The sequence below is a fragment of the Magallana gigas genome, chromosome 10, assembly GCF_963853765.1.
Source record: "Magallana gigas chromosome 10, xbMagGiga1.1, whole genome shotgun sequence".
Taxonomy (NCBI): domain Eukaryota; kingdom Metazoa; phylum Mollusca; class Bivalvia; order Ostreida; family Ostreidae; genus Magallana; species Magallana gigas.
In genome coordinates, this window is record NC_088862.1 from 23,618,220 (window position 1) to 23,645,065 (window position 26,846).

The window sequence follows — 26,846 nt, forward strand, 5'->3', positions numbered from 1 at the left end:
TACATACATGAACATCTAAATGACCCCTCCCCCTTTTTTGCCATTGAAAAATAAAATAAATAGATGGTTTTACATTTATATAATACAGTCAATGCATTTTTTTCAATTCTGACAATTATATTGATGCATCTGATTAGATACATGTATATACTTGAAACATATGGTATATACCATAAAAGACAATATAAAAGAAAACAAGCAGATTTAATTATACATTTTCAGTTAATATTGTATTCTTTTATGAAACATCAACAAGACTTGAGAGCTAAAAATATCAAATATTCTAGTCTTAATTAATATACTGAAAAGTAAAGAATACTGAAACATCATTATGTAGATATAGACAATTATTTTTAAAAAAAAATAGAAAGAGAGAAAAAAAGAATACAGTTTTAATCAATACTTATTCAAAAATCAACATGTGAATTTGAAGGATAATACATGAGATTAAATTGACCTATAGATCACACAGGTTTAGTTTTCAGTCATTCTATAAGACTTGAAATGAAGAATACATAATGCAAACTGATTATAAAATTGTTAAGTAACAATAATAAATGAATGTATCATGGATTGTGCTTCAGAATAGAGAGAGATCTTCTCATGCAGGCAGACATACTACTAGTTTATACTTATTTAAAACAAAAATCAGAATGCCATTTTAACTGTTTACTATTTCTCAAAAACATATGTGAAGATTGAAAAACAGGCATTCATATTAATTTCACACATGCTGATCAGAATGATCTTGCTCAACAGCTTGAGGATATTGTCTTTTTTAAGCAATTTCATAAGTAAGTAGGACTAGTGGGTCTTTGCCATTTTTAGATTATAATAATCTCCTTAAACAAAGAACACTATATAGAGAACTAATATTAACATTTTAGAGCTAAAATATTTAGAATTTTTGTTTCACTAAATAATAGTTATAAGCCAAAAATATTATAATACAGATAATTGTTTAAGCCAGATCTGATGGATAATTTGTTGTTTCACTGGATACAATGTAATTGCTATTAGCCATAAATATCATATTACCATTAACTTTTTTGGACAGATTTAATGGATACCCACACTCCTTAAGTAGGATTGTTGTAAAAAAAAAAAAAAGGTGTCCGATAGATAAACATAAGTAAATGTGCTTCCAAATTGATTACATGTATTCCAATTAACTTGTATTTGCAGATCAACCACATGTGTAAAGCAAACAGAACAAATTCTAAACCAAACTAAGCAGACTGAACAAAACAGGTGACAGATATTTAAAGTATCCATTACATTAACCTACGTTGGCTCTTGCTCTCCTTTCAACAGAGACAGAGAGAGAGAGAGAGAGCAAGAGAGAGAGAGAGAGAGGGTGGATTATATAATCTGGTCAGTCATATCTGGTCAGAATACACATTACAGGGCACAGCCTCTAGTACATGTAACATATGCAAATTAATACATACTTTCAAAAACAAAAAACAAGAAATAGCCAATTAAGTTAATTATCTCAAATATTTGCCCACTTCTACAGAATCACATATATAACACAATGGGTATTGGATTTCATTGGTACTGATTAAAGAAGTATGTAATACTAATTCTTACATATATATACATTAAAATATACAAAACCAAACACGTTCCACATTATTCAATGGCATATAACAACATCAGAGTAAATATATACTCTTCATTATACACAAAGTAAAAAACAAACATGGAATGTATCGTATAAAGGAGACTTTTCTCTCTATACTTATTCTTAAGGCTTTAAGCAGACACACAGTTTGACCTTAAGTGGATGGCATGTCCATAATATATATGCATATTTTTTGCAAATAAAGGCTGGATAAAGGGATGTTAAAAGCTTGGACCCCTAAAATTCTACAACAAAACTGTCCAAGACCTTTAGCTGGGTCTATGCAGTAAGAAATGCAAGCTATGATTTTTAGCTATCTGCTAAAAGTTTGACAATCTGGACTTCTCCTTCATGTATTCATAGAGGCTTGTCAAAAAGAATTAAAAGTCAATAAAATATTAGTCAATTTGACTTCATATTCAAAACCAAGCTAAATGCCAAATACATGTACATACACTTGAAAAATCCCACAAATGAAGATCAAATATTGTGTGTTTAACTGGAATTTTCAGGTGATAAAGGGATATTTTTGCTTATAAAAAGATTATTAGCCAAAGAGAAATTATATACTTATTCTTATTTAAAATTTGAGTCATTGGTTTAAGATTGCAAAAAATAACAAAATATAAATGTACCTACTTTTTGGATCTTAACATGTCTGCATTAATAACCAGTTATACATTGTACAATACTTCAAGATAAGGCTATGTTAGTATATTGTGTCCATTCAGATACCGGTATACAGAAAAAATACTGAAGCTATTTGAAGAAATATCCTTTTAAGAACAAAAAAGTGATAAATAAATTCACATGCATGAACAATCTCCAACAATAAAAACAACGCTTTGAATATTTTGCTAAAATATTTTGTAGCCGACAATTAAAACACAGATATATAATTTAAGATAGTTTTAACAAACAAGCATATCCTTTAATCAACTTTAAGTCAACTTTTTGTGTAGTTTGTGATTCTCTGAGCAAAACCAACAACAATGGGGCAGGAATGTCTGGTAAAAAATCACAGACTTCTCTGTATGACAAATAAAATTATCGCAAAATGTGAACAATATAATTCTTAACTAACTAGCACCAATTAGATCTTGAAAGCTTGACCGCAACTTTGAAAAATTAAATGATTATTGCAATAAAACTGTGTAACTTATACATTTGTTTGTATGATAAAGCGTAGAAACATGATAAATAACCCCAAATGAAAATAACTGATCATTGCAGAGACTTTATTTCGCCTCAAGATTTTTGCACACCTATGAAAAAATTAATCTGAGCAAAACAAATTCTTTAATGAAAAATAAATCAAATCAATTAGTTGTTAATCTAATATTTTGAATTAAAGTTAAAGTACTTTCTAGATTCCAAAAATGTAAAGCTATAAGTACATTATGTTTAAAGTGCTGTCAAGGTAGCATATTTCCTTCTTTGAATGACTGACTTCTTCAAGATATATGAATAATATTAACATGATTTTTTTTCTCTGATGACAATGTATGTCCTCTTCTTTCCCTCCTGCAGTTATATATGGCATACAGAAAGAGATCACAGATCTAGCAAAGTGTTTACGACTAGGAAACCATTGTCACATCAACATAGAAAAATACTGTTTGCATAGAAAAATATTCCTCTTTCTTTTTTTTTTCAAATATACTATCAAGTTTATCACACGTTTTTTAAGCAGTATGATGTTAAACTGTTATCCCAAATATTGGGGTTTGGCAGTTGCACATTTTTTTTTTTGGTGGGTGAATATTTCTCTTTCCAAATGGAAGAGAACCCTTCACACCACAACAGCAGTAGTTGTCTGCCCCTTAGTTGTTCCTGATTATCCCACTAGGTGACTTCCTCTTCCAGGTCAAGATCTGTCTGTCTATCCCTGTGCATGTCTTCATGGTCAGCTTCTGACCGTCCACGCTGGTCTCCATGCACTTCTGTGTGTTGGCATGGTAAATGGAGTTGTCCTGTTCATGAAAGTTACAATGTGTGAAAAGGAATGTACATGTATGCATGTACTGTTCACCCCACTTTAATTGATGGAGCCAATATTGTTAACCAACTTTTATCGTGTACAAGAAAAAAGTTATAAAAGTTGATAAAATATCTTCCGTAAACCATTCCTTTCAATATGAGTCATTCTAAATCATTTAATCCCTAGAAAATTGTTAATAAAAGTCGGCGTAAATAAAAGCTGAATAACAGTGATTTTTTTTATAGGTCACTCTAAACCATTTATTTTAAGTAAATCGTGGATTAAAGTTGTCGCAAACATAAAGTCACTGCAAATTACTGTGGAAACAATAGATTTCATGATAGCTCAATTTTCGTTTAATTCGTGGGTACCTCTCATCCATGAATTAACATCCTCCATAAATTAATAAATAAGGATATAAAAAAGCCATATTTCCTTTGCAGGTTCAAGAGAATACACGAATAAAGTCCCCACAAACCTTTAAAATTTCAGCAATCCATGAAAAATGGCCCCAACGAACTTTAATGATTCCACAGTAATTAAATTATGATAATTTTTTTCTTTACTTGACCTTGACCTACCTCTCTGTATTGCCACTCCTGGTTTCCTTTCTGGCCGTGGCACGGATAAACAATGACGCTCTCTCCTCCGGAATAATCCAGGCATCCATCGTCTCGACGGATTTCTCCGTTCTTACTCAACATCCAGTACTACAATTATACAATAAAACCATCAATTCCTGTCAGTTTTGAAAAGTCATAGAATCTTGCAGTCCAGACTTTAAATACTATACTGTTCTTAATATATATATAAATCTTCATTGAATTAGTGTATACCCTTCAACCATAACATTAGTGGTAAATCTCAAACATATCATGAAATTTGATTTTTTTTTAAAAGACATTTTAAGTACTACTAAGGACAATTTATTTTTACAAAACCAATTTCAATAAATAGTAGATAATTTGTAACTTTAATGTTTATAATCATATTTATAATTTAAAATAATTTTAGGAGAGAACATTTATAGGCGTTGTACCTGCTGTTCAATCCAATTCAATGTATTCATTTATACTTGAATAAAATACTTATCAAATTAAATCAATTGATAAATCAATCAATATCTGTGAATTTGACCACACCCACCTGGTTGCCCCCCTGGTTGTGACAAGGCCACATGTTGACCGGTTTGTTGTAGTTGTGGTTATCCACCGCACTGTCGATACACATCGGCTTGGCCTTGCTGCGAATCTGTATGCAATGCATTACATAACATTATAATTTATGCAAACTTTGAAATTGCCAATTTTCTAATATATTTCTAAAAATGTATGTAAATTTACTTGTGTGTATGCATGTGTATAAAATTTATAAAAACTGAATTTATTAATGTCAACATTAGTATTAGTATGGAACAAAAACAATAAATTAAATTAAAAAAAAAATTTGAGAATTTTTTTTTTTTTTTTAATATATTAGACTTCAATGGCAGTGGGTACATGTGTTGAACAAGATAAATATATATAATTTGTTATGCAGTATTATCATAGTTTTGCTCACATTTTAAATAACCTGATTATCATGTGACTTTTCTTTTCGTGTAAAGAATGTGTCTTAACTGCTATATTTTATTTATAATTTTGTCATTTTTTTTTTTATTATGGTGATATTTTATAATTTTATGACATCATTTTTATAATAGTAAAAGGAGGAATTTTTTGAGAAAATTAACTGTACTGTTGTGGCTGACCTATACAACATTGAAATTCAATATAGCTGCAACATAAATTAAAGCAAGTCTATTTCTTAGGGCCATAAATATCAAATATGGCACAGGAGTAGCTCTTTGTTTACTTCATTCTGTATTAAAAAAAAACGTGAAAACAATGAAAGATGAGACAAAAAAATGATGATCTTATCTTTCGTACCTCTCCAGAAGCAATTGGCTTCCCCTGGAACAAACAGGTCTGGGTAGACATTTTTGACGAACCAGTCAAAGCTATGGCACTGCAAACGTTCCCGAAGCTTCTTTCTGTCAGTGACATCTCCGTAATCTCCCTATGGAAAACAATGTATTTATCTATTATTCATCTAAATTTGTTTAATTAGATTATTGTTGACTTTATATTAATATACCAATTACATTTTCCAAATGAATATCCTCAATTTGTTATTCAAGAGTATGTCATTTTTCAAACTCTTAATCTAACGGTAGAAACAAAACATATATTATAAATCGAAGTGAAATAAAAATGTCTTAATCATAACAAATTAAACATTTTGAGAGTATTGCACAACCAAAACATGTAATCTACCAGCTGTCCCCATTTTTATTTCTGAATCAGTTCTTTAAACCATGTAGGAAAAATAGGCTGCAAACCAAGAGGGCCTGGCCAGACTAACTGACAGACAGACAGATAATTATTCTCCTTCAGTTTCACATTCAGGGAACTAAAAATCAAAAGAAGTTTTTGAAATTCCATACCAGATCATAGTTGAATCTTTCATAATAATAGTTCTTGTATTCGTCCATCCAAACTTCGGCCATTCGGATTGAGTTTTTCTTGACAACGTTGACACCAGTCCTCTACTTATACGGACTTCTCTTTCTGAAAATGTGACCAACATGAGAGCATGGAATGATTTCTTAGGTACCTACACACATCCAGATCTTCAAACTAAAAAATAAAATCATACAAAACTGTCATGATATCATAATATTTTTTTTAACCAGTAACCAGTTATAAAACAGTATTGCAGAAAATGAGTTTTGAAAAATGTTATGATTCATCAAACATGAATTTAAATTATATTACAAACAGTAAATGTTCTTTCAACATATGAGAATGGACAAGAAAAAGAAATTTGGTGCCATGTCGAGGATCCTACTTACTCTAAATGACAGTTCTAAGTTTTCTCCTCCCCAAATATCCATTCCAAGGTCGTAGGTACCAAGTTCCGTAAAATATTCTCTACTGATGGAGAAAAGACCTCCGGCCATCGTGGGCGACCTGTGATATCATTAGTTTAAGAATAACATAGGATTGAAATATAAAAGGATGTTTCAAAGTTCAGTAAATAAAATTTGCTTGTCATTTACTTTTATTCAGGTCTTTGTTGAAACATACATGAAAGTTAATGATTCTAGGCTTTTAAGTGTCTTAAATTCATTAAACAAAACAACAATATTGAAAGACAAAAAGTTTTTACAACATAAAAATTCCATAATATTTGATTATGTTTAAAAATCTTATAAACACACAATTTTTTTGTCAATACTTTTGTTGCATGTTTTGGAAAAGAAATTCTATAACTAGAGGTACTGTGAGCAAGCTCACAATTGATACCCCCCGCTAAGAAAAAAATCATAACGCGTGTATTTTTGCTATTACAGAAAATATTGGATGAATCTATTTCACTGTCCATTTTCTATAAATAACAACTGCTTTATTTTTGAAAACTGTTAATTTTGACACAGACAGAATTTAGCTTTTTTTTGAAACAATGACCTTGAACTTTCTCAATTGACCTTGGGTCAAGGTCATGACACATCCTTTAATCATAAGCAATCTTTGTGTAAAGTAAGAACTTCCAATGTTTCCCAATAAGAAAGATATGGACCGGACACAAATTTTGCATATTTTTTTTTGCCAGTGACCTTGACCTTGCCCGAATGACCTTGGGTCAAGGTCATGACACACCTTTAGGTCATAAGCAACCTATGTGTGAAGTAAGAACTTCCAATGTTTCTCCATAAGAAAGATATGGACCGGACACGATTGCACAGACAGACGGACAGACAGACAGACAGACAGACGGACAGACGGACGGACGGACAAGGTGATTCCTATATACCCCCCCAAACTTTGTTTGCGGGGGGTATAACTAGCAGAATAATGTCACTATGATGATATTTTTCTAGCAAGCAGATGAAAAAGTATCGGAATTGACGATTCAAAATGCATGCACTTCTAATTTGGATTCTAATTAATACAGTAAAACTAATTCAATCAACAATATCAATAATCTTTAAATCTAAAAAGATTATTGAAAAATTGAGTGATAAGTAAGCTGATTTAAACAGTTGCACTGTATGCAATGTATTTTAAGGTACATTATCCCTTTCCTCCATTAACTTAATTTCTTACCTGTCTGATGTACACAACAAAGAGGACTGAGACGATTGGTAGAAATACGGGTATACAGCTGTCAAATTTCACCGTTGGTGACAAGACAGCATCCCACATTGTTTAACTTTAACAAGGGAGACAACTCCTGAAATTAGAAAAAATGCAGTTTAAACAAAAGTTACATGTTTCTCTTAAGGTCTCACACAAGGAATTAATTTCACTATATGTTACTATAAAGCTTTAATTCAGTTAATTATTTAACTATACTCTCAGCATATAATTCATGATAGAGATATTATAGCTAAATGCTTCAAGAAAAATTTTACATCAGAAAAATAACGCCTTATGCGGTTTCTAAGAGAGATAATTGAGAGTAAACATACCTACCCCCAAGTACACAGGGGTTCCACATGTTGACCAACAGGCTCAGCACCATCCAGGAAGTTGCATCATGCGCATCTAAAAAAAAATAGTTCCATTGAAATTTGTGTGACAATTCCACTAAAGTAATAATTCTCCTAGCCACTGGGTCTAAAATCAATACTATAGGCCAAAAAGGAAGAAAGAAAAGAAATTGTCTCTATATATATGGAACTACAATTGAGTAAGTTCAGTTTGATTGGCTATTTCCTTGCGTAAGACCTTTAAGACAACTAAAAGTTCATGAAATTTAATGAAATATGCAGTAAATGTCTAGTAGGTATCTATTTCCAATATGCTAGTGTATAAAAATCTACTTTTGACGGGAAGGGATTAAAAAAGTAGGAGATAACTCTTTTTAACAGATTGCTGAAATCTGGAGTAAATTTCTGTTAAAATTCATCTACAATACATGTTTTCAAAACTAAATAAAATTTGATTAGTGAGATGTTGTGAAAAGAGCTTGGAATAAAATGAAACCTGAAATGTGAGAGTTTATGAGTATGTGCTTTAAAAAAAAATCAGCTCTAATTAATAGACATTAATTAGCTAGGAAAAAGGAAGTTGACTTGAACATTAGAATTAATCAGCAAAAAGTTGTTAATTTTAATTCTAAGACAAAGACAGAGACTGGAAAAAATAGTGCCAGAAGAGTCTTCAATAATGTACCTTGGAACTTTGATAACGGTGGTCACTGATTAAGGGCTAGTGATTAAGATAAGGGGTTCTTAAGCAATGGGGGGGGGGTGGTGAAGCTTTTCCATCAGTCATCAAAGATGGGGTTCCTCTTAGAAGACATGGCAGCTCTAAAATAAATAAACAGTATGAAAGTTTACAATTATACTAAAAAATTGGCACCACACACAACATCATATTCTTAGAAAGTCTACAAGTGTACAGTTCAATATAAATCATGCCAAAGAAAGGACCAAAGTGGCTGCATCGACATCAGTACAAAAAAGAAACCATTCCTCACAACAATGGCCAGAAAAGTACAGGGACCACCAGCCCAGTACAGTGTCTATGTCCTATAAGAAGGCTGAGTAAAGAAGAGTTTCAGGACGTCGTACAGCAGCAGAAGGATGGAATATTTACAGTAAGCGATGCTTAGCGTAGAAGCAGTCAAATGAAGATTTTGCAATCCAGGCTGAGTGAAGTGCAGCCGGTAGACTCCTGCATGAATGCAGAGTCACCGAACCCCAATTCCAGACTTTACAAAGTACTCCATCAAGAAAAAACTGCTAAACTATGTGTGACGATTGTGACACGATATAAAATTGTATTTTGATATTGCACACGCATGTACTACTTTTGACATGTCCCCCTTATTTACCATTTGCATTTCACAGCGAGATGTCATAATTTGTACTATTATTACTTACTGCATCAGATGAACGTGATTATTTGATTGTATTTCAATCTTCCAGGTCTTTTATTTTCGTTGGCAAACTCCACTTTAAATGTTTTCATGATTTTTCCAAGTATGTACTTTTCGTTTTTACATACCGCCATTAGTGTTATGGAATTTCAGTATATCACGCCCGATGCAAATCATAACTTTTATTGGGATTTCTGTATTAAATTGTATTGTTGTATGAATTACTTGTCATGTGTTGTGTAAATCACCTAATTTAATTGTTGAATTATATTTTATACATTAGTCTATGTTATTGCTGGTGACTGACGGTGATCCTTAGGGAAGCGCATGGGTCACCGGAGGGACTCCGTATGTGTATAAAAGGGGAGATCACTCTATCCGGTGGACTTGGGGTTTAGCAATTGAGGTTAGAGGGTGTTTTTTAACTACTTCGATTATTTTAGGTAGAATTAGGGGATTTTAAATAATTTATTTTTTTAATACATCGTGGTATTACGGGTTAATCTCGTTTACACGATATTAATTTATATTTAGAGAGTTTGTATTGGATTAATTTCGATACAGACGACATAGTTCATTTTATTTACGGTTAGACGAACGATTAATCTCTGAAGTCTTACCAAATAAATAATTAGTAATCGTTAATAGTTCTTTGGAATTTTATTATTCTAAATAATTGAATTATCGATATTTTATAATATTGTTACAGTAGGAATAATTTATACATATATTCAGATTTATTGTTGAAAATAATTGGCAAAGTTTTGCATTAACAGTTAAGTGAGATATAGTCTGGTAATTCTAGACTTCTCGATTTTGGTAATATTTATTTGTACACTAATTGGGTCATTCTCGTTTAGTGTACCCCCCCCCTTTATTGAATTAACGTACACACGAAGGTTGTGCTGTAGTATCACTGTTCGATTTGGGTAATTCCCGATTGTCAGTGAGTTAATTGTAGGTGTACTTGTTATTGTTGATTAGTTATACGTCTTGTAATTTCTTTGTTGAATAAAATGTAAACTTTAAATAAGTCTTATACTTAATTACCCTCGATAATAATTGAAATACGAGTCCAAACAGAGGTAATTCTTGTGTTTTAACGAAAGGGGCAATATTTGCAAGAAATTCGTAATTTGGTAGAATTAAATTCACGGGTTATTCCTGTGCAGGCTAGGATTGCGTATATATACTTGTGCAATATCAAGTACTCAGGTCCGTTACATATGGAACCATGCATTTAAAGAGCACTTACAGAAATTACCTGAATGTGACGGTTCACTGGACTGGAACCAGAATGGGGAGGAAAAGAGAGGCCTGGCATGGATCCTTTCCATTCGATGTGAGAAGTGCCATTACACAAGTCACAGTGAAAAGCTGTACGAGGAAGTCAGTCGATCAGGAAGGGGGCGGAGAGCCACACAGCTTAATGTTGCCATGGCTGTCATCCACATGGGTACCAGCCTTACAACAGAGGGTATGCGTGGTATGCTTCTTGGCGCAAACATCAAACCAGCATCATGCAGCCACCAACATTCATCAGACCTGCAACAAAGTACACAAAATCATCACTGATGTGAACAAAAACAGCATGAAGAAAATAAGGCAGGGCATTCAAGAGCTTAACGAGAAATGTGGACTTGCCAATACACCTATAAGGGCGGAAAGAGATTCCCGGTATAACAATGCCACCTTCAGTGTGATCGGGAAAACACCATTTCAAGCTGCCGCACAAGTGACATATACCTTAAGTGAAAATGTTACTAAGAAGAAGAATGTTATGGCAGTGTTTTGTGGCAATAAACTGTGCAAGAAAGGCACCCATCTTAGAGCCAAGGGAAAGGAAGTTACCTGCCCAGGACATGAAGACTGCACTGCAACCATTCCTCCAGAGACCACCATTGGAGACGAAAAGAGATCGGCTGCGGAATGCATCAGTGAGCTGCAAAGCGATGACCGTCCACTCGTCATTTCCCATTTCACCAGTGATGGAGATAGTGCCGCTGCTTTCGGTGCATCTGAAAAGAAAGGGCATATGATTGAAAACCTCAAAGACCCGGCCACTTCTTTGACTCTCAAAGAAAACAGACTGCTAAGGCTCTTTTCAGCAGCCACATGTTTCCTGGAAGAATAAAAGCTATGAGAGAATCCATGCAGAGAAGATTTGCCCTGGACTTGAAGCTTAGATGCAGGACCGAGTACGAAAACTGCTTCAAACACTTCTCAAGTGACTTACCTTTGATGAAATGAGCCATGTCAACTCTGTCCTTTCCATCATCAGCTGCTACCAAGGACAGGGTGGAAAGTCCTGCCAACTTCATTCCTTCTCCTGTCGCAGACTGAAAAACAACAAGTGGAACTCTTCAGTGTTGCCTCGTGATTTTGAATTAAGCATGACAGGAGAAGACATGTGTGTTGTTAAAAGAAAAATCTGACTTTGGGACCTAATAATCTTGATAGAATTAATTATCACACTTGTACACAAAAATCTGAATCTGTGAACAGGGCATATTTAAAATCAAATCCAAAATTTATTACAAGTACATGTAGTAGAAATTTTGAAATTAGATTACATAAAGTTGTACACTCACTCAATCGGGGTCATGGAAATTCAACATTGGAACTTTGTGAATCTGTAGGGGCACCTGTTGTAAAAGGTAGTAGAGTGGTCCATCATCTAAAACAACAGCAAAATAGGCAACATTACTTTAAAATGAAACAAAAACTATTAAAATATAAATTCTAAAGAAAATTTTACAGATTGATCTAAAAGATATCAGCTCTTCGATAAAAAGTCTAAAGACACTTATAGTAAGTCACTAACAGATCCAAAGTTAAACAGGAAGTAGCTAAGTGTGAAAGGGGGGGTGTTATCATGGGTAGGTGGGGTGGGGGGGTGTAGTTAGCATGTATGAAATGTTTGTTATATTATACCTGTAATGTGAATTTTGTACATGTATTACATTTAATGATTGCATTGTTTATCCGGGATTGTTGATCTTTAACAAGGGAGACAACTCCTGAAATTAGAAAAAAATGCAGTTCAAATGTTTCTCTTAAAGTCTCACACAAGGAATTAATTTCACTATATGTTAATATAAAGCTTTAATTCAGTTTTAAATTAATTAACTAGTATACTCTCAGCATATAATTCATGAAAGAGAAATTATAGTTAACTGCTTCAAGAACAATTTTAGATCAGAAAAATAACGCCTTATGCGGCTTCTAAGAGAGATAATTGAGAGTAAACATACCTACCCCGAAGTGCATGTGGGTTCCACATGTTGACAAACAGGCTCAGCACCATCCAGGAAGTTCATCATGCGCATCTAAAAAAAAAGTTCCATTGAAATTTGTGTGACAATTCCACTAAAGTAATATTTCTCCTGGCCACCTAGTCCAAAATCAATACTATAGGCCTAAAATAAGGTGCCAAAAAGGAAGAAATTAAAGAAAGTGTCTCTATATATATTTCCTTGCGCAATACCTTTAAGACTATATAAATCTCCATTTAAAAAAGAGCTCTATATAAAGATATAGGGGAAACATTGAAATTTTAAAGTGAAAATAAATGAAATTTTCTTTACTAAATAATAGTTAATAGCTAAACAAATCATTTTTTAAAATAAAATGTAGATGTGATGGTTAATTTGTTGACTACATGCCTCCTTTGAAGTAAATCTGCATTTATAATAAATAATGTAAGTTGTATAAGATGTGTACTTTAAGTTTTTTAACCCCCCCCCCCCAAAAAAAAAAAATTAAAAAATGGAAAAAAGAGATTTATAATCTTAAATGGTTGAGAGAACTGAACTTCCCTTAATTGCAATATCTTACTTTAGTTAATATATCTATATTACAAAATCATTGATATTCATGGAAGCTCAGTTGATTTATTCTAATCTTTCTATTAAAAAAATACCCCACTGAAAGTAGGAGTGGGGAGCCGGTTTAGGGTAGGCCAGACAAACAAAATTAATGTATTGGTTCTCGAACAAAATGTTCAAAATCTAATGAATTAGGCAGGTTTATTTTTTTATCGCAAGAGTTGCAAAGGAAAATAAATTAATATTTAAGCCTAACATTGAGTTTTCTTTTCTTTCCAGTTATCAGTAAAATTAATCATTGCAACAGCATTTGGAGTGACAAAACATTTTTTTATTTTTTTTGGCCTCGCTTAGCTAACAAGCTTGATCACTTCATGACCTTCTTCATTTGTTTCCTTGGTTACGTCCTCAGCCTCACACTCGATGGCAATCTCCAAGTGACTTGGTGGATGTAAATACATGATATTGAACATCGCAGATTTTCAATACAATCATAATAAATTACACTGCATGTAAATATTTATTAATACATAGTATGAAATACACGTGTTCTGCACCCCTGATATGAAACAAACAAAGTTTACTTTACTTACAACAAATCATCAAATTCATGGAAATAGTCTTGATTAATCTCTATCACCCAGTTTGGTGTCTATCTGAGAAATTTTATTTTCTTTACATTGCCGTTTAAAACTTCTGATACAAACAGATTGTCATTATTGTCCACACATAAACCCCACGGATACACCAGATCACAGTTATCAATGTAGCGGAGAAACTGTCCATCCTGATCCAGAATGTGGATACAATGGTTTTTACAATCTGCTGTCAGGATACGACTCTGACTGTCTGTTGTGATACCAACTGGTATAAATGGTTCCTTTTTGGTAACTGAGGGATGACCGATGTATCTCCATCTGAGTTTCCCGTTCTGATTAACCACAACAACTGCTCTAGCCTCACAGTCAGCTACACAGATGTCATTGTTTCTGTTCTCAGTGATGTGTTTAACCTTTACATTCCCTGAGTACAGAGGTTTACCTTCATCATCAAACTGAATTGTTTGTTTCTCTGTAGATCCCGAGTAACGGACAACTTTGGATTGAGTTTTATCATCACTGAACATGGTAACCAGGAGATCACCATTAGAGGTGACACACAGTTTAGAAGGACTCCATCCCTGTAATCTGATCAACTCTTCTGTCTGTCCATTATTTGCTTTATTCACTGTACTTGATGTCCTGTCACAGAATAGTAAATTCCCATCACTGTCTACAGCTATATCATTGGGTGGTTGTTCTGATATGTTGCTAATTGTATGAAGCAATACACCTTTAATGTTAAAGCATTTGAAATCATTTGTCAATCCACATGTCCAAACACAATCTTCATTAAGATAGGTAACACTGCGTAGGTTTTTATACCCTGTATGTATTGTGGCAACAAGCTCCGGTTCATCCAGTAGTTCTCTCACTGAAGTGTTTGGTTGGTTTAATGACAAGACATTCTCTTCTGTAGCAGTAGACAAAGGAGTGATCTTTCCAAACAAGCGATTCAACTTTTTATGGTCTAATGGTTTTGGAATGAATGTTGGCACTGTGATCTTCAATTTGGGAGGCAGCTTGCTGAACTCTCTGATCTTAGAGCTGTATTCAATGGTAGGAGATACTTCAGTGGATTTCTTGATTTCTTCTGTGGCCAGTAATGTTTGTTTTATGAGAGCCTGTTTCTGTTTGATTTCATCCAAGTGTTTTTGTAAAATATCTCTGTGTTTTACTTTAATCTCACTGATTTCAGTTTTCATTTTATTGACAACGATGTCGATTTCTCTGTGCCATTGCTCTCCTTGTTTGGACATTGCTGTCGTAAGTTTCTCATATCCTCCATCCAGGTTGGCAAGCTGATTTTCCAAGTCGAGTGCAATTTCTTCATATGTAGGAGAAATAAGGTTTTCTAATTTATTTGCCTCGTCCGCAATAGCATTTTTCTTTGTCGTGTAAACTTCTGAAACTTCTACAAAAATATGTCCTTTATGTGTTTCTGATGCAGTACAAGAAGAACAAACAAATATGTCGTTGCAATTCTTGCACTGCAAGTCACAGTTTTTGTGTGAATGTGTCCCACATTTTGGGTAAATCAGAGTTGATCTTCGCTCCTGGAAAGGGACTATTTTATGTTTGTCATATCCATCTGAGATGTGATCAGCTATACAAAGCTTGCAGAGGTTGAAATGACAAAAGTCACAGTAGCTGTGTACTATGGCGGTCTCACAAAGGTCACATCGGTGCACGTCCTGGGCACTAGAACGAGGATCCATCGCTTTTCTAAAAATTTAATGAAAAATTAAGCGAAAAATTAAAATGTACTGTTTGTAGAAAATGTAGTATTATTTGTTAATATATTAAGAGCCAACATGAAAACCATATGTTGCAGTCCTGCTTTAATCAAGGGTTTACAATAACCAGATAGAATATTTATAAAACTTGCATTAATTGATGAGTATATATTCATAAAATATTTGTTAAAGGTCAACTCATGCAGATAATTAAAACGAAAGTACTTATCTGAAAGATATTAATTTAAAACAACTAACGTTACATGTAGGTATCTCAATTTTTGTCTAACAAATAGGCAATTATTAGCGGTACAAACCTTGTTTATAGTCAATCAATTTAAATATTCGTCAAATTGGACATCAAACATGCAGACGTTTACACGTAACTTAAATGCTTGTATGGAATGTGGTCACCTGACATCAAGAATTCAAAACAATTAGAGTTATTCCCCGTGTATTATAATTCTGCACCCCCCCCCCTTTCCTTACGAAACAGTTAATACGATGACTTAATTTTAAGTGAACTACATGGAGGAGTTTTGACAGATATTGTATACAGTATAGAATTCAAAATAAACCAATGCAGCGTTTTATGCATGAATCTCATTGTGTTTCTAGTATGAATTAAATCTTCTGGCACGTACAATATTCAGCGGCCCATTTTTTAAATGACACCTTGTAATGTAATACTTCTTACATTCTTTAGATAATACACCATAATGGGTAACAAAAGTGCATGCTGCCATGTTTTACTAATTCTTTTATTTGTTTACTTATTTAACCTACTTGTATCTGAACAAAGGAGTACACGTGCCTAATTGCGCTTATATAAGTATTCTATGGGTTTAAAAATAAAGGCGATTAATTATATGTAAAAATTACACACCTACATAAATAAAGTAAATAAAAGTTCTGTAAACAAGTTATCGTTCTATCTTGGATAAAAAAAAAATCCCATACAGGTTGATATAGATTAAAAATAAACCATGACTTCCAACATTTATATTTTGCCAGCTTACTGAAGGCTGTATAAGCATATTTAATTAAGGAGGTTCTTAAAATAATTAGCAACTGACATGGAGGTGGAATCCGATTTTTGAAAACAAAATGAAGATGCAGGAAGAGCTCTGGAGAACATGGGGGAATAGCTGCTCACTGTTCGAAAGCTGTTCCAAGTATACAAGACAAATTATGAAGTTTTTAAGATGTTCATAGTTTTACCTTCTGTTATAAGATATAAAATATCAAAAAATATTCATTGATAAAATTATCAAAAGTAATTCAAATCAAATCAAAAAATTCTTGAAATTTATAAAATGATCATTTTTCATTATTTTCATTACTATTTGAAATCGGAGTGTCTCTTATTCAAGAATGACAATGCATACCATCCAAAAGATGTGGAATGTGTTTAAGATATCACATTCTTGAATGATTGTTAAGATTACATGGGTTGGATAATGCTTCTTTATATAAAAAGTTGACCTTGTTGACATTCCAAAACTCTCTAAAACAGTGGTTTAGCCTGGATAGAATTGCACAAACAGACTGATAGATTTATTCCAAAATTCTCAAAACTTTTTCATTTACAAATTCAGAACACAAACCTATGCATATAATTGTATAATTTGTCAAACTATGTAATTTATAAAATAATTACCTAAATTAAGGTCTATGTACAGTGCATGTGTTCCATGATACTTACATTTATGTTCAATTTTCAGCATTGTCTACAAAAAATGAAAACTCGGCAAAAGGAACCAACTGTAAAGATGAATGCAGGTATATGCAACCTCGGGGTGTACAAATATTGATTTTTAATTCAAACTGAGTTTCGATGAATATTTTCATAAATCTGGCTCTCACGCTAAATAGAATATTTTTTTTTAAATAGGTGTGTATGAATTGGCCGAATTCCTATTACTATTTAGAGTTGAAGTACATGTATTTGGGCGTGCTTGAAAAACATATAAAACAATGTACATGCAATATATATATATTTTTAAAGTTACCTACATTAAACTGATCATATTAGCACACGATATTGACCATTTCTTATATTTTATTCTTGTATCAACACGAGAGTCTATTGTTTTTGTTTTGTCTTTTAAAAACTTGAAATCTTTTCCCTGGCCGTGGTTCATGGATGGACGGAAGATTACATCATAACTTGGAAAATCTCTTCCGCGTAAAACATGTACTATTATTATACTTCCCTGTTAAATACTGAAATCTGATTGGTTTAGACGCAGTTGATAATCCGTTCTAATACCCTCAGCCTCAGCAACACACTTGGGAACGGGTAACACAACGAATTGTTACATGCGCGTAAATTATGCGCGTACGGTTCGCCGTAGAATTCACTTCATTTCTATATAAAAGCAGTAAAATTTTCTTTAAAAATAAGACATTCAGGATAATAAAATAATAAAATAAAATAATAAAATAAATAGTGTGTGTTTGGGAGGGTAACTGTTGAAATTGACACCCCTCGAAAACCATTGTCAACCCCCGCTTCGCGTTGGTTGACAATAGCTTTCTCGGGGCATCACTTTCAACATCTACCCTCCCAAACAGGCACTATTTATATAATGTGCATAGTTCTATTAGAAAAGCATACCAGTTTAAATGATGTAGAAAGTAGACCACATTTACTACTAATTATGCCTTTTAAAACGTAATGCGTAATATGTTGTACAAATGAATACAATCATATTTTTTGGAATATCACAATATCAAACAAGCAATACATGGAAATCTCATTTTTATGAAGATGTAAAGTTTCGTATCTCTATAGCCATTTCGTATTGCTCAAACTTCACCAACAGGGTGTCTCTTCGTAATAGATGTAGATCTGTAGCTCTCTGGTTGAAAAATAATCGGATAAACAAACTGATTTGTCTATACACATTTTTTCAACCAGAGAGCTAGTAAACAGATCTGCAGCTTTCCTTCGTAACAAACGTACTATGCCCTTGAACCAAAGTCATATCACATCGCTGAGTAAATCTTAGTCAGGAGCATATTTTTTTACTACTTTGCTCAAACAGTCAAAGAATATTCACATCACCTAAAGGATTCGAAGTTTCCATAGCCAGAGGTCAAGGTCACTTGGTCAGAGGTCAAGGTCTTATGAATTCATGCAAATTCCTTGTCCAAGAATATTTTCTCTTCCTTTTGTGCGACTCATTCTTCATCTTCAGTGTTAACATGAAGAGTGCAGTGACCTCGAGTTGTTTCTAATGCCAAGGTCGAAACAACACTTTTTCTCTTTTCCTTTGTCCTTATTTGGTCATACATGTACCCATCCCTCCCCCGGTCAAAATGAGCATAAATGAAGGATGTACAAAACTCATGGACTTTGTTCTAGAGTGGTACTCATGGAATGGCATGATAGCAATCCTTGCCCCAAGCAAACTATCTCCCCCTTTTACACTATCTGACTCGCACTTAACCTTTTGAGGTGTTCACCCCCCTATTTAGTTACACCTCCATCTCGACATCAACAAATCATCTATCTTGTTTTAATTTGCCCCCCCCCCCTTAGTTATAGGTTGTTTGTTGCCCTTATTTTTCACGTTATACACATGCAGAATATAGAGATATGTAACAGTTCTGTTTTGTTAAAGATTTCAAATCGGTTGTAAAAAAAACAAAACACCAGTATCATTTGTAAGTTGAATTTATTAAGGCACACTTGGCTGGTTACCAGCCCTCGCTTCCCCAGTCATACACCACCAGTTTTATCTTTATATATAATACACATATGTATATACCACATTATGAAAAAAAAAAGAATTACAGAAAATCTTTACAGACTTGCAATTCTGACAAGTTTATACAAGTGTGCACATATTTATTGCATTTCTATCCTTTTTTGATGTGCACCAGAATTGATACATACATAAACATCTAAATGACCCCTCCCCCTTTTTTGCCATTGAAAAATAAAATAAATAGATGGTTTTACATTTATATAATACAGTCAATGCATTTTTTTTTTCAATTCTGACAATTATATTGATGCATCTGATTAGATACATGTATATACTTGAAATATATGGTATATACCATAAAAGACAATATAAAAGAAAACAAGCAGATTAAATTATACATTTTCAGTTAATAATGTATTCTTTTATGAAACATCAACAAGACTTGAGAGCTAAAAATATCAAATATTCTAGTCTTAATTTATATACTGAAAGTAAAGAATACTGAAACATCATTATGTAGATATAGACAATTACTTTAAAAAAAATTAGAAAGAGAAAAAAAGAATACAGTTTTAATCAATGCTTATTCAAAAATCAACATGTGAATTTGAAGGATAATACATGAGATTAAATTGACCTATAGATCACACAGGTTTAGTTTTCAGTCATTCTATAAGACTTGAAATGAAGAATACATAATGCAAACTGATTATAAAATTGTTAAGTAACAATAATAAATGAATGGATCATGGATTGTGCATCAGAATAGAGAGAAATTTAAAAAAAAGATCTTCTCATGCATGGACACATACTACTAGTTTATACATATTTAAAACAAAAATCAGAATGCCATTTTAACTGCGTTACTATTTCTCAAAAACATATGTGAAGATTGAAAAACAGGCATTCATATTAATTTCACACATGCTGATCAGAATGATTTTGCTCAACAGCTTGAGGATATTGTCTTTTTAAAGCAATTTCATAAGTTCCAAATTCATTAAGTAGGACTTGTTGGTCATTGCCATTTTTAGACTTTAATAATCTTCTTGAAACAAAGAGCTCTATTCAGAGAATTAGGCAAAATATTAACATTTTAGAGCTAAAAGATTTGAATTTTTGTTAATAATAGTTATAAGCCAAAAATAATATAATACAGGTAATTGTTTTAGACAGATCTGTTAGATAATTTGTTGTTTCACTAGATATAAGCCAAAAATATCATATTACCATCAACTTTTTTTGGAACAGAATTAATGGATAATTTGTTAACCGCCCACCCTCCTTAAGTAGGATTGTTGTAAACAAAAAAAGGTGTTTGATAGATAAACATATGTAAATGCGCTTCAAAATTTATTACATGTATTCCAATTAACTTGTATTTGCAGATCAACCACATGTGTAAAGCAAACAGAACAAATTCTAAACCAAACTCAGCAGACTGAAGAAAACAGGTGACAGATAATTTAGGTATCCAGTTATGATTTTTCAACATTAACCTATGTTAGCTCTTGCTCTCCTTTCAACAGAGAGAGAGAGAGAGAGAGAGAGAGAGAGAGAGAGAGAGGTTTATATAATCTGGTCAGTCATATCTGGTCAGAATACACATACAGGGCACAGCCTCTAGTACATGTAACATATGCAAATTAATACATATATTTTAAAACAAAAAACAAAAAATAACTAATTAAGTTAATTATTTTAAATGTTCGCCCACTTCTACAGAATCACATATATAACACAATGGGTATTGGATTTCATTGGTACTGATTAAAGAAGTAAGTAATACTAATTCTTACATATATATACATTAAAATATACAAAACCAAACACGTTCCACATTATTCAATAGCATATAACAACATCAAAGTAAATATATACTCTTCATTATACACAAAGTAAAAAACAAACATGGAATGTATCGTATAAAGGAGACTTTTCTTTCTATACTTTCATATACGTCCACGCTGGTCTCCATGCACTTCTGTGTGTTGGCATGGTAAATGGAGTTGTCCTGTTCATGAAAGTTACAATGTGTGAAAAGAAATGTACATGTATGCATGTACTGTTCACCCCACTTTAATTGATGGAGCCAATATTGTTAACCAACTTTTATCGTGTACAAGAAAAAAATCATAAAAGTTGATAAAATATCTTCCGCAAACCAGTCATTTTAATAATTTGAGTCATTCTAAAACATTTAATCTCTAGAAAATTGTTAATAAAAGTCGGCGTAAATAAAAGCTGAATAACAATTTTTTTATTGGTCACCCTAAACCATTTATTTTAAGTAAATCATGGATTGAAGTTGCCGCAAATATAAAGTCACTGCATATTACTGTGGAAACAATAGATTTCATAGTGGCTCAATTTTCGTGGAATTCATGGGTACCTCTCATCCATGAATTCACATCCTCCATGAAATAATGAATCAGGAAAAAAGGTATATTTCCTTTGCAGGTTCAAGAGAATACACGAATAAAGTCCCCACAAACCTTTAAAATTTCAGCAATCCATGAAAAATGGCCCCAACAAACTTTAATGATTCCACAGTAATTAAATTATGATAATTTTTTTCTTTACTTGACCTTGACCTACCTCTCTGTATTGCCACTCCTGGTTTCCTTTCTGGCCGTGGCACGGATAAACAATAACGCTCTCTCCTCCGGAATAATCCAGGCATCCATCGTCTCGACGGATTTCTCCGTTCTTACTCAACATCCAGTACTACAATAAAACCATCAATTCCTGTCAGTTTTGAAAAGTCATAGAATCTTGCAGTCCAGACTTCAAATACTATACTGTTCTTAATATTTATCAATCTTCATTGAATTGGTGCATACCCTTCAACCATAACATTATAGGTTAATCCCAAACAAATCATTTTTGATTTTATGAAAAAAAAAAATTAAGTACTAGTCTGAAAGGACAATTTATTTTTACAAAACCAATTTCAATAAATTGTAGGTAATTTTATAATCATAATTATTCATAATTTGAAATAATTTTATGAGAGAACATTTATAGGCATTGTGCCTGCTGTTCAATCCAATTCAATGTATTCCTTTATACTTGAATAAAATAGTTATCAAATTAAATCAATCAATAAATTAAGTAATATCTGTGAATTTGACCACACCCACCTGGTTGCCCCCCTGGTTGTGACAAGGCCACATATTGACCGGTTTGTGGTAGTTATGGTTATCCACCGCACTGTCGATACACATCGGCTAGGCCTTGCTGCGGATCTGTAACCAATGCATTACATAACATTATAATTTATGCAAACTTTGAAATTGCCAATTTTCTAATATATTTCTAAAAATGTATGTAAATTTACTTGTGTGTATGCATGTGTATAAAATTTATAAAAACTGAATTTATTAATGTCAACATTAGTATTAGTATGGAACAAAAACAAAAAAATTAAATTAAAAAAAAAATTTGAATTTTTTTTTTTTTTAATATATTAGACTTCAATGGCAGTGGGTACATGTGTTGAAAAAGATAAATATATATAATTTGTTATGCAGTATTATCATAGTATTGCTCACATTTTACATAACCTGATTATCGTGTGACTTTTCATTTCTTGTAAAGAATGTGTCTTAACTGCTATATTTTATTTATAATTTTGTCATTTTTTTTTTATTATGGTGATATTTTATAATTTTATGACATCATTTTTATAATAGTAAAGGGAGGAATTTTTTGAGAAAATTAACTGTACTGTTGTGGCTGACCTATACAACATTGAAATTCAATATAGCTGCAACATAAATTAAAGCAAGTCTATTTCTTAGGGCCATAAATATCAAATATGGCACAGGAGTAGCTCTTTGTTTACTTCATTCTTGTCTGTATTAAAAAAAACAACATGAAAACAATGAAAGATGAGACGATAAAATGATGATATTATCTTCCGTACCTCTCCAGAAGCAATGGCTTCCCCTGGAACAAAGAGGTCTGGGTAGGCATTTTTGACGAACCAGTAAAAGCTATGGCACTGCAAACGTTCAAGGAGCTTCTTTCTGTCCGTGACAACTCCGTAATCTACCTATGGAAAAAAATGTACTTATCTATTTTTCATCTAAAGTTGTTTAACTAGATTCTTTTTGATTTTAGATTATACAATTTAAATTTTCCAAATGAATATCCTTAATTTGTTATTCAAGAGTATGTCATTTTCAAAACGTAGAAACAAAACATCATATTATAAATCGAAGTGAAATAAAAATGTCTCAATAAAAACTACTTGAACATGTTGAGAGTATTGCACAACCAAAACATGTAATCTACAAGCTGTCCCCATTTTTATTTCTGAATCAGTTCTTAAAACCATGTACAAAAAATAAGCTGAAAATCAAGAGGGCTGGGCCAGACTACTGTGGAATCATTAAAATTCGTGGTGGCTCAATTATCGTGGTATTCGTGGGTAGCCCTCCCCCACGAATTTACAACCTCAATGAAAGCAAATTTAGAAATAGTTATCTTTGTTACTGAAACTGAAAACCGACACATCCACGAAATTACAGCCCCATGAATAAGCAAACTACCAACAATCCACGAAAAATGGCTCCCACGAATTTAAATAATTCCACAGTAATTGACAAACAGACAGATAATTATTCTCCTTCAGTTTCACATTCAGGAAACTAAAAATCAAAAGAAAATTTCAAAATTCCATACCAGATCATAGTTGAATCTTTCATAATAATAATTCATGTATTCGTCCATCCAAACTTCGGCCAATCGGATTGAGTTTTTCTTGACAACGTTGACACCAGTCCTCCACTTGTACGGACTTCTCTTTCTGAAGATGTGACCAACCACACATCCAGACCTTCAAACTGAAAAATAAAATCATACAAAACTCATGATATCATAATATTTTTTTTTAACCAGTAACCAATTATAAAACCGTATTGCAGAAAATGAGTTATGAAAAATGTTATGATTCATCAAACATGAATTTAAATTATATTACAAACAGTAAATGTTCTTTCAACATATGAGAATGGACAAGAAAAAGAAATTTGGTGCCATGTCCAGGATCCTACTTACTCTAAATGACAGTTCTAATTTTTCTCCTCCCCAAATATCCATTCCAGGGTCGTAGGTACCAAGTTCTGTAAAATATTCTCTACTGATGGAGAAAAGACCTCTGGCCATCGTCGGCGACCTGTGATATCATTAGTTTAAGAATAACATAGGATTGAAATATAAAATGATGTTTCAAAGTTCAGTATATAAATTTTGCTTGTCATTTACTTTCATTCAGGTCTTTGTTGAAACATACATGAAAGTTAAAAATTCTAGGCTTTTAAGTGTCTTAAATTCATTAAACAAAACAAAAATATTGGAAGACAAAACACTTTTATAAAACATAAAAATTCCATAAATAATATTTGATTATGTTTAAAAATCTTATAAACACAATTTTTTTTCAATATTTTTGTTGCATGTATTGGAAAAGAAATTCTATAACTAGCAGAATAATGTCACCGTGATGATATTTTCCTAGCAAGCAGATGAAAAAGTATCAGAAGAGACGATACAAAATGCATGCACTTCTAATTTGGATTCTAATTAATACAGTGAAACTAATTCAATCAACAAAATCACTAATCTTTATATCTAGAAAGATTATTGAAAAATTGAGTGATAAATAATTTGATTTAAACAGTTGCACTGTATGTAATGTATTTTAAGGTACATTATCCCTTTCCTCCATTCACTTAATTTCTTACCTGTCTGATGTACACAACAAAGAGGACTGAGACGATTGGTAGAAATACGGGTATACAGGTGTCAAATTTCATCGTTGGTGACAAGACAGCATCCCGCATTGTTTATGCGCCATTGTTGAACTTTAACAAGGGAGACAACTCTTGAAATTAGAAAAAATGCAGTTTAAACAAAAGTTACATGTTTCTCTTAAGGTCTCACACAAAGAGTTAATTTCACTATATGTTACTATAAAGCTTCAATTCAGTTAAAATTATTTAACTATACTCTCAGCATATAATTCATGAAAGAGAAATTATAGTTAAATGCTTCAAGAAAAATTTTAGATCAGAAAAATAACGCCTTCTGCGGCTTCTAAGAGAGATACAGTAAAACACGGTTATAACGAACACACTTATAATGAACTGACACTTACAGCAAAGTGAATTTCGTTCCCCGTGGCTGTATTACATGTTGTAAACTTAAAGGATATAACGAATTACGCATATGACGAAGTAAAATTGAACGTCCCTGGGACTTAGTTATAAGCGTGTTTTACTGTAATTGAGAGTAAACATACATACCCCCAAGTACACGGGGGTAATCCACATGTTGACAAACAGGCTCAGCACCATCCAGGAAGTTGCATCATGCGCATCTAAAAAAAAATAGTTCCATTGAAATTTGTGTGACAATTCCACTAAAGTAATAATTTTCCTAGCCACTGGGTCTAAAATCAATACTATAGGCCTAAAATAAGGTGCCAAAAAAGGAAGAAAGAAATTGTCTCTATATATATGGAACTACAATTGACTAAGTTCAGTTTGATTGGCTATTTCCTTGCGTACGACCTTTAAAGCAACTAAAAGTTCATGAAATTTAATGAAATTTGCAGTAAATGTCTAGTAGGTACTAGTATCTATTTCCTATATGCTAGTGTATGAAAATCTACTTTTGACCAGAAGGGATTAAAAAAGTAGGAGATAACTCTTCTAAACAGATTGCTGAAATCTGGAGTAAATTTCTGTTAAAATTCATCTACAGTACATGTTTTTAAAACTAAATAAAATTTGATTAGTGAGATGTTGTGAAAAGAGCTTGGAATGAAATGAAACCTTAATTGTTAGAGTTTATGTGTATGTGCTTTTAAAAAATTCAGCTCTAATAACATGAATAAATAGACATTAATTAGCTAGGAAAAAGGAAGTTGATTTGAACATTAGAATTAATTGGCAAAAAGTTGTTAATTTTAATTCTAAGACAAAGACAGAGACTGAAAACAATAGTGCCAGAAGAGTCTTCAATAATGTACCTTGGAACTTTGATAACGGTGGTCACTGATTAATGGCTAGTGATTAAGATAAGAGGTTCTTAAGCAATGGGGGGTGATGAGGCTTTTCCATCACTCATCAAAGATGGGGTTCCTCTTAGAAGACATGGCAGCTCTAAAATAAATAAACAGTATGATAGTTTACAATACTTAAAAATTTGCACCACACACAACATCATATTCCCAGAAAAAGTCTACAAGTGTACAGTTCAATATAAATCATGCCAAAGAAAGGACCAAAGTGGCTGCATCGACATCAGTACAAAAAAGGAAGCATTGCTCACAACAACTAAGGGCCAGAAGAGTACAGGGACCACCAGCCCAGTACAGTGTCTATGTCCTATTATTATGCCTTCTGTCAGTTTGTCACTATAT

General features: G+C 32.6%; 2 protein-coding genes and 2 long non-coding RNA genes across 5 annotated transcripts in view; all 4 read right to left on the bottom strand.

Annotated features, from left to right (window-relative positions):
* Positions 1-26,723, bottom strand: part of LOC136272176 (uncharacterized) — a 42,426-nt gene extending 15,703 nt beyond the window's left edge. The window contains exon 1 of the long non-coding RNA XR_010710120.1: positions 26,454-26,723. This is a non-coding gene — a long non-coding RNA (uncharacterized lncRNA). The remainder of the gene's footprint in view (positions 1-26,453) is intronic.
* Positions 4,127-6,634, bottom strand: LOC136272169 (polypeptide N-acetylgalactosaminyltransferase 5-like). Its single transcript, XM_066073306.1, is given in 6 exon segments — positions 4,127-4,318; positions 4,755-4,859; positions 5,537-5,551; positions 5,553-5,666; positions 6,094-6,279; positions 6,502-6,634. Coding segments are annotated over 6 exon segments (699 nt in total). The 5' UTR covers positions 6,610-6,634; the 3' UTR covers positions 4,127-4,147.
* Positions 7,796-8,884, bottom strand: LOC136272178 (uncharacterized). Its single transcript, XR_010710121.1, has 3 exons — positions 8,828-8,884; positions 8,122-8,197; positions 7,796-7,883 (listed from the first exon to the last, which is right to left on the bottom strand). It is a non-coding gene; the product is annotated as an uncharacterized lncRNA (long non-coding RNA).
* LOC136272163 (uncharacterized) overlaps positions 13,870-26,846 on the bottom strand; it is a 30,527-nt gene continuing 17,550 nt past the window's right edge. Inside the window, exons 1-2 of one of the 2 annotated variants that reach the window (XM_066073294.1) lie at positions 16,016-16,108; positions 13,870-15,687 (exon numbers count right to left, since the gene is read on the bottom strand). In XM_066073294.1, the coding sequence (XP_065929366.1) occupies positions 14,016-15,680 (1,665 nt within the window). In that variant the 5' untranslated portion in view covers positions 15,681-15,687; positions 16,016-16,108 and the 3' untranslated portion in view covers positions 13,870-14,015. Of the gene's footprint in view, positions 15,688-16,015; positions 16,109-26,846 lie in introns of those variants that run through there. The other variant, XM_066073295.1, reaches the window with a different exon arrangement.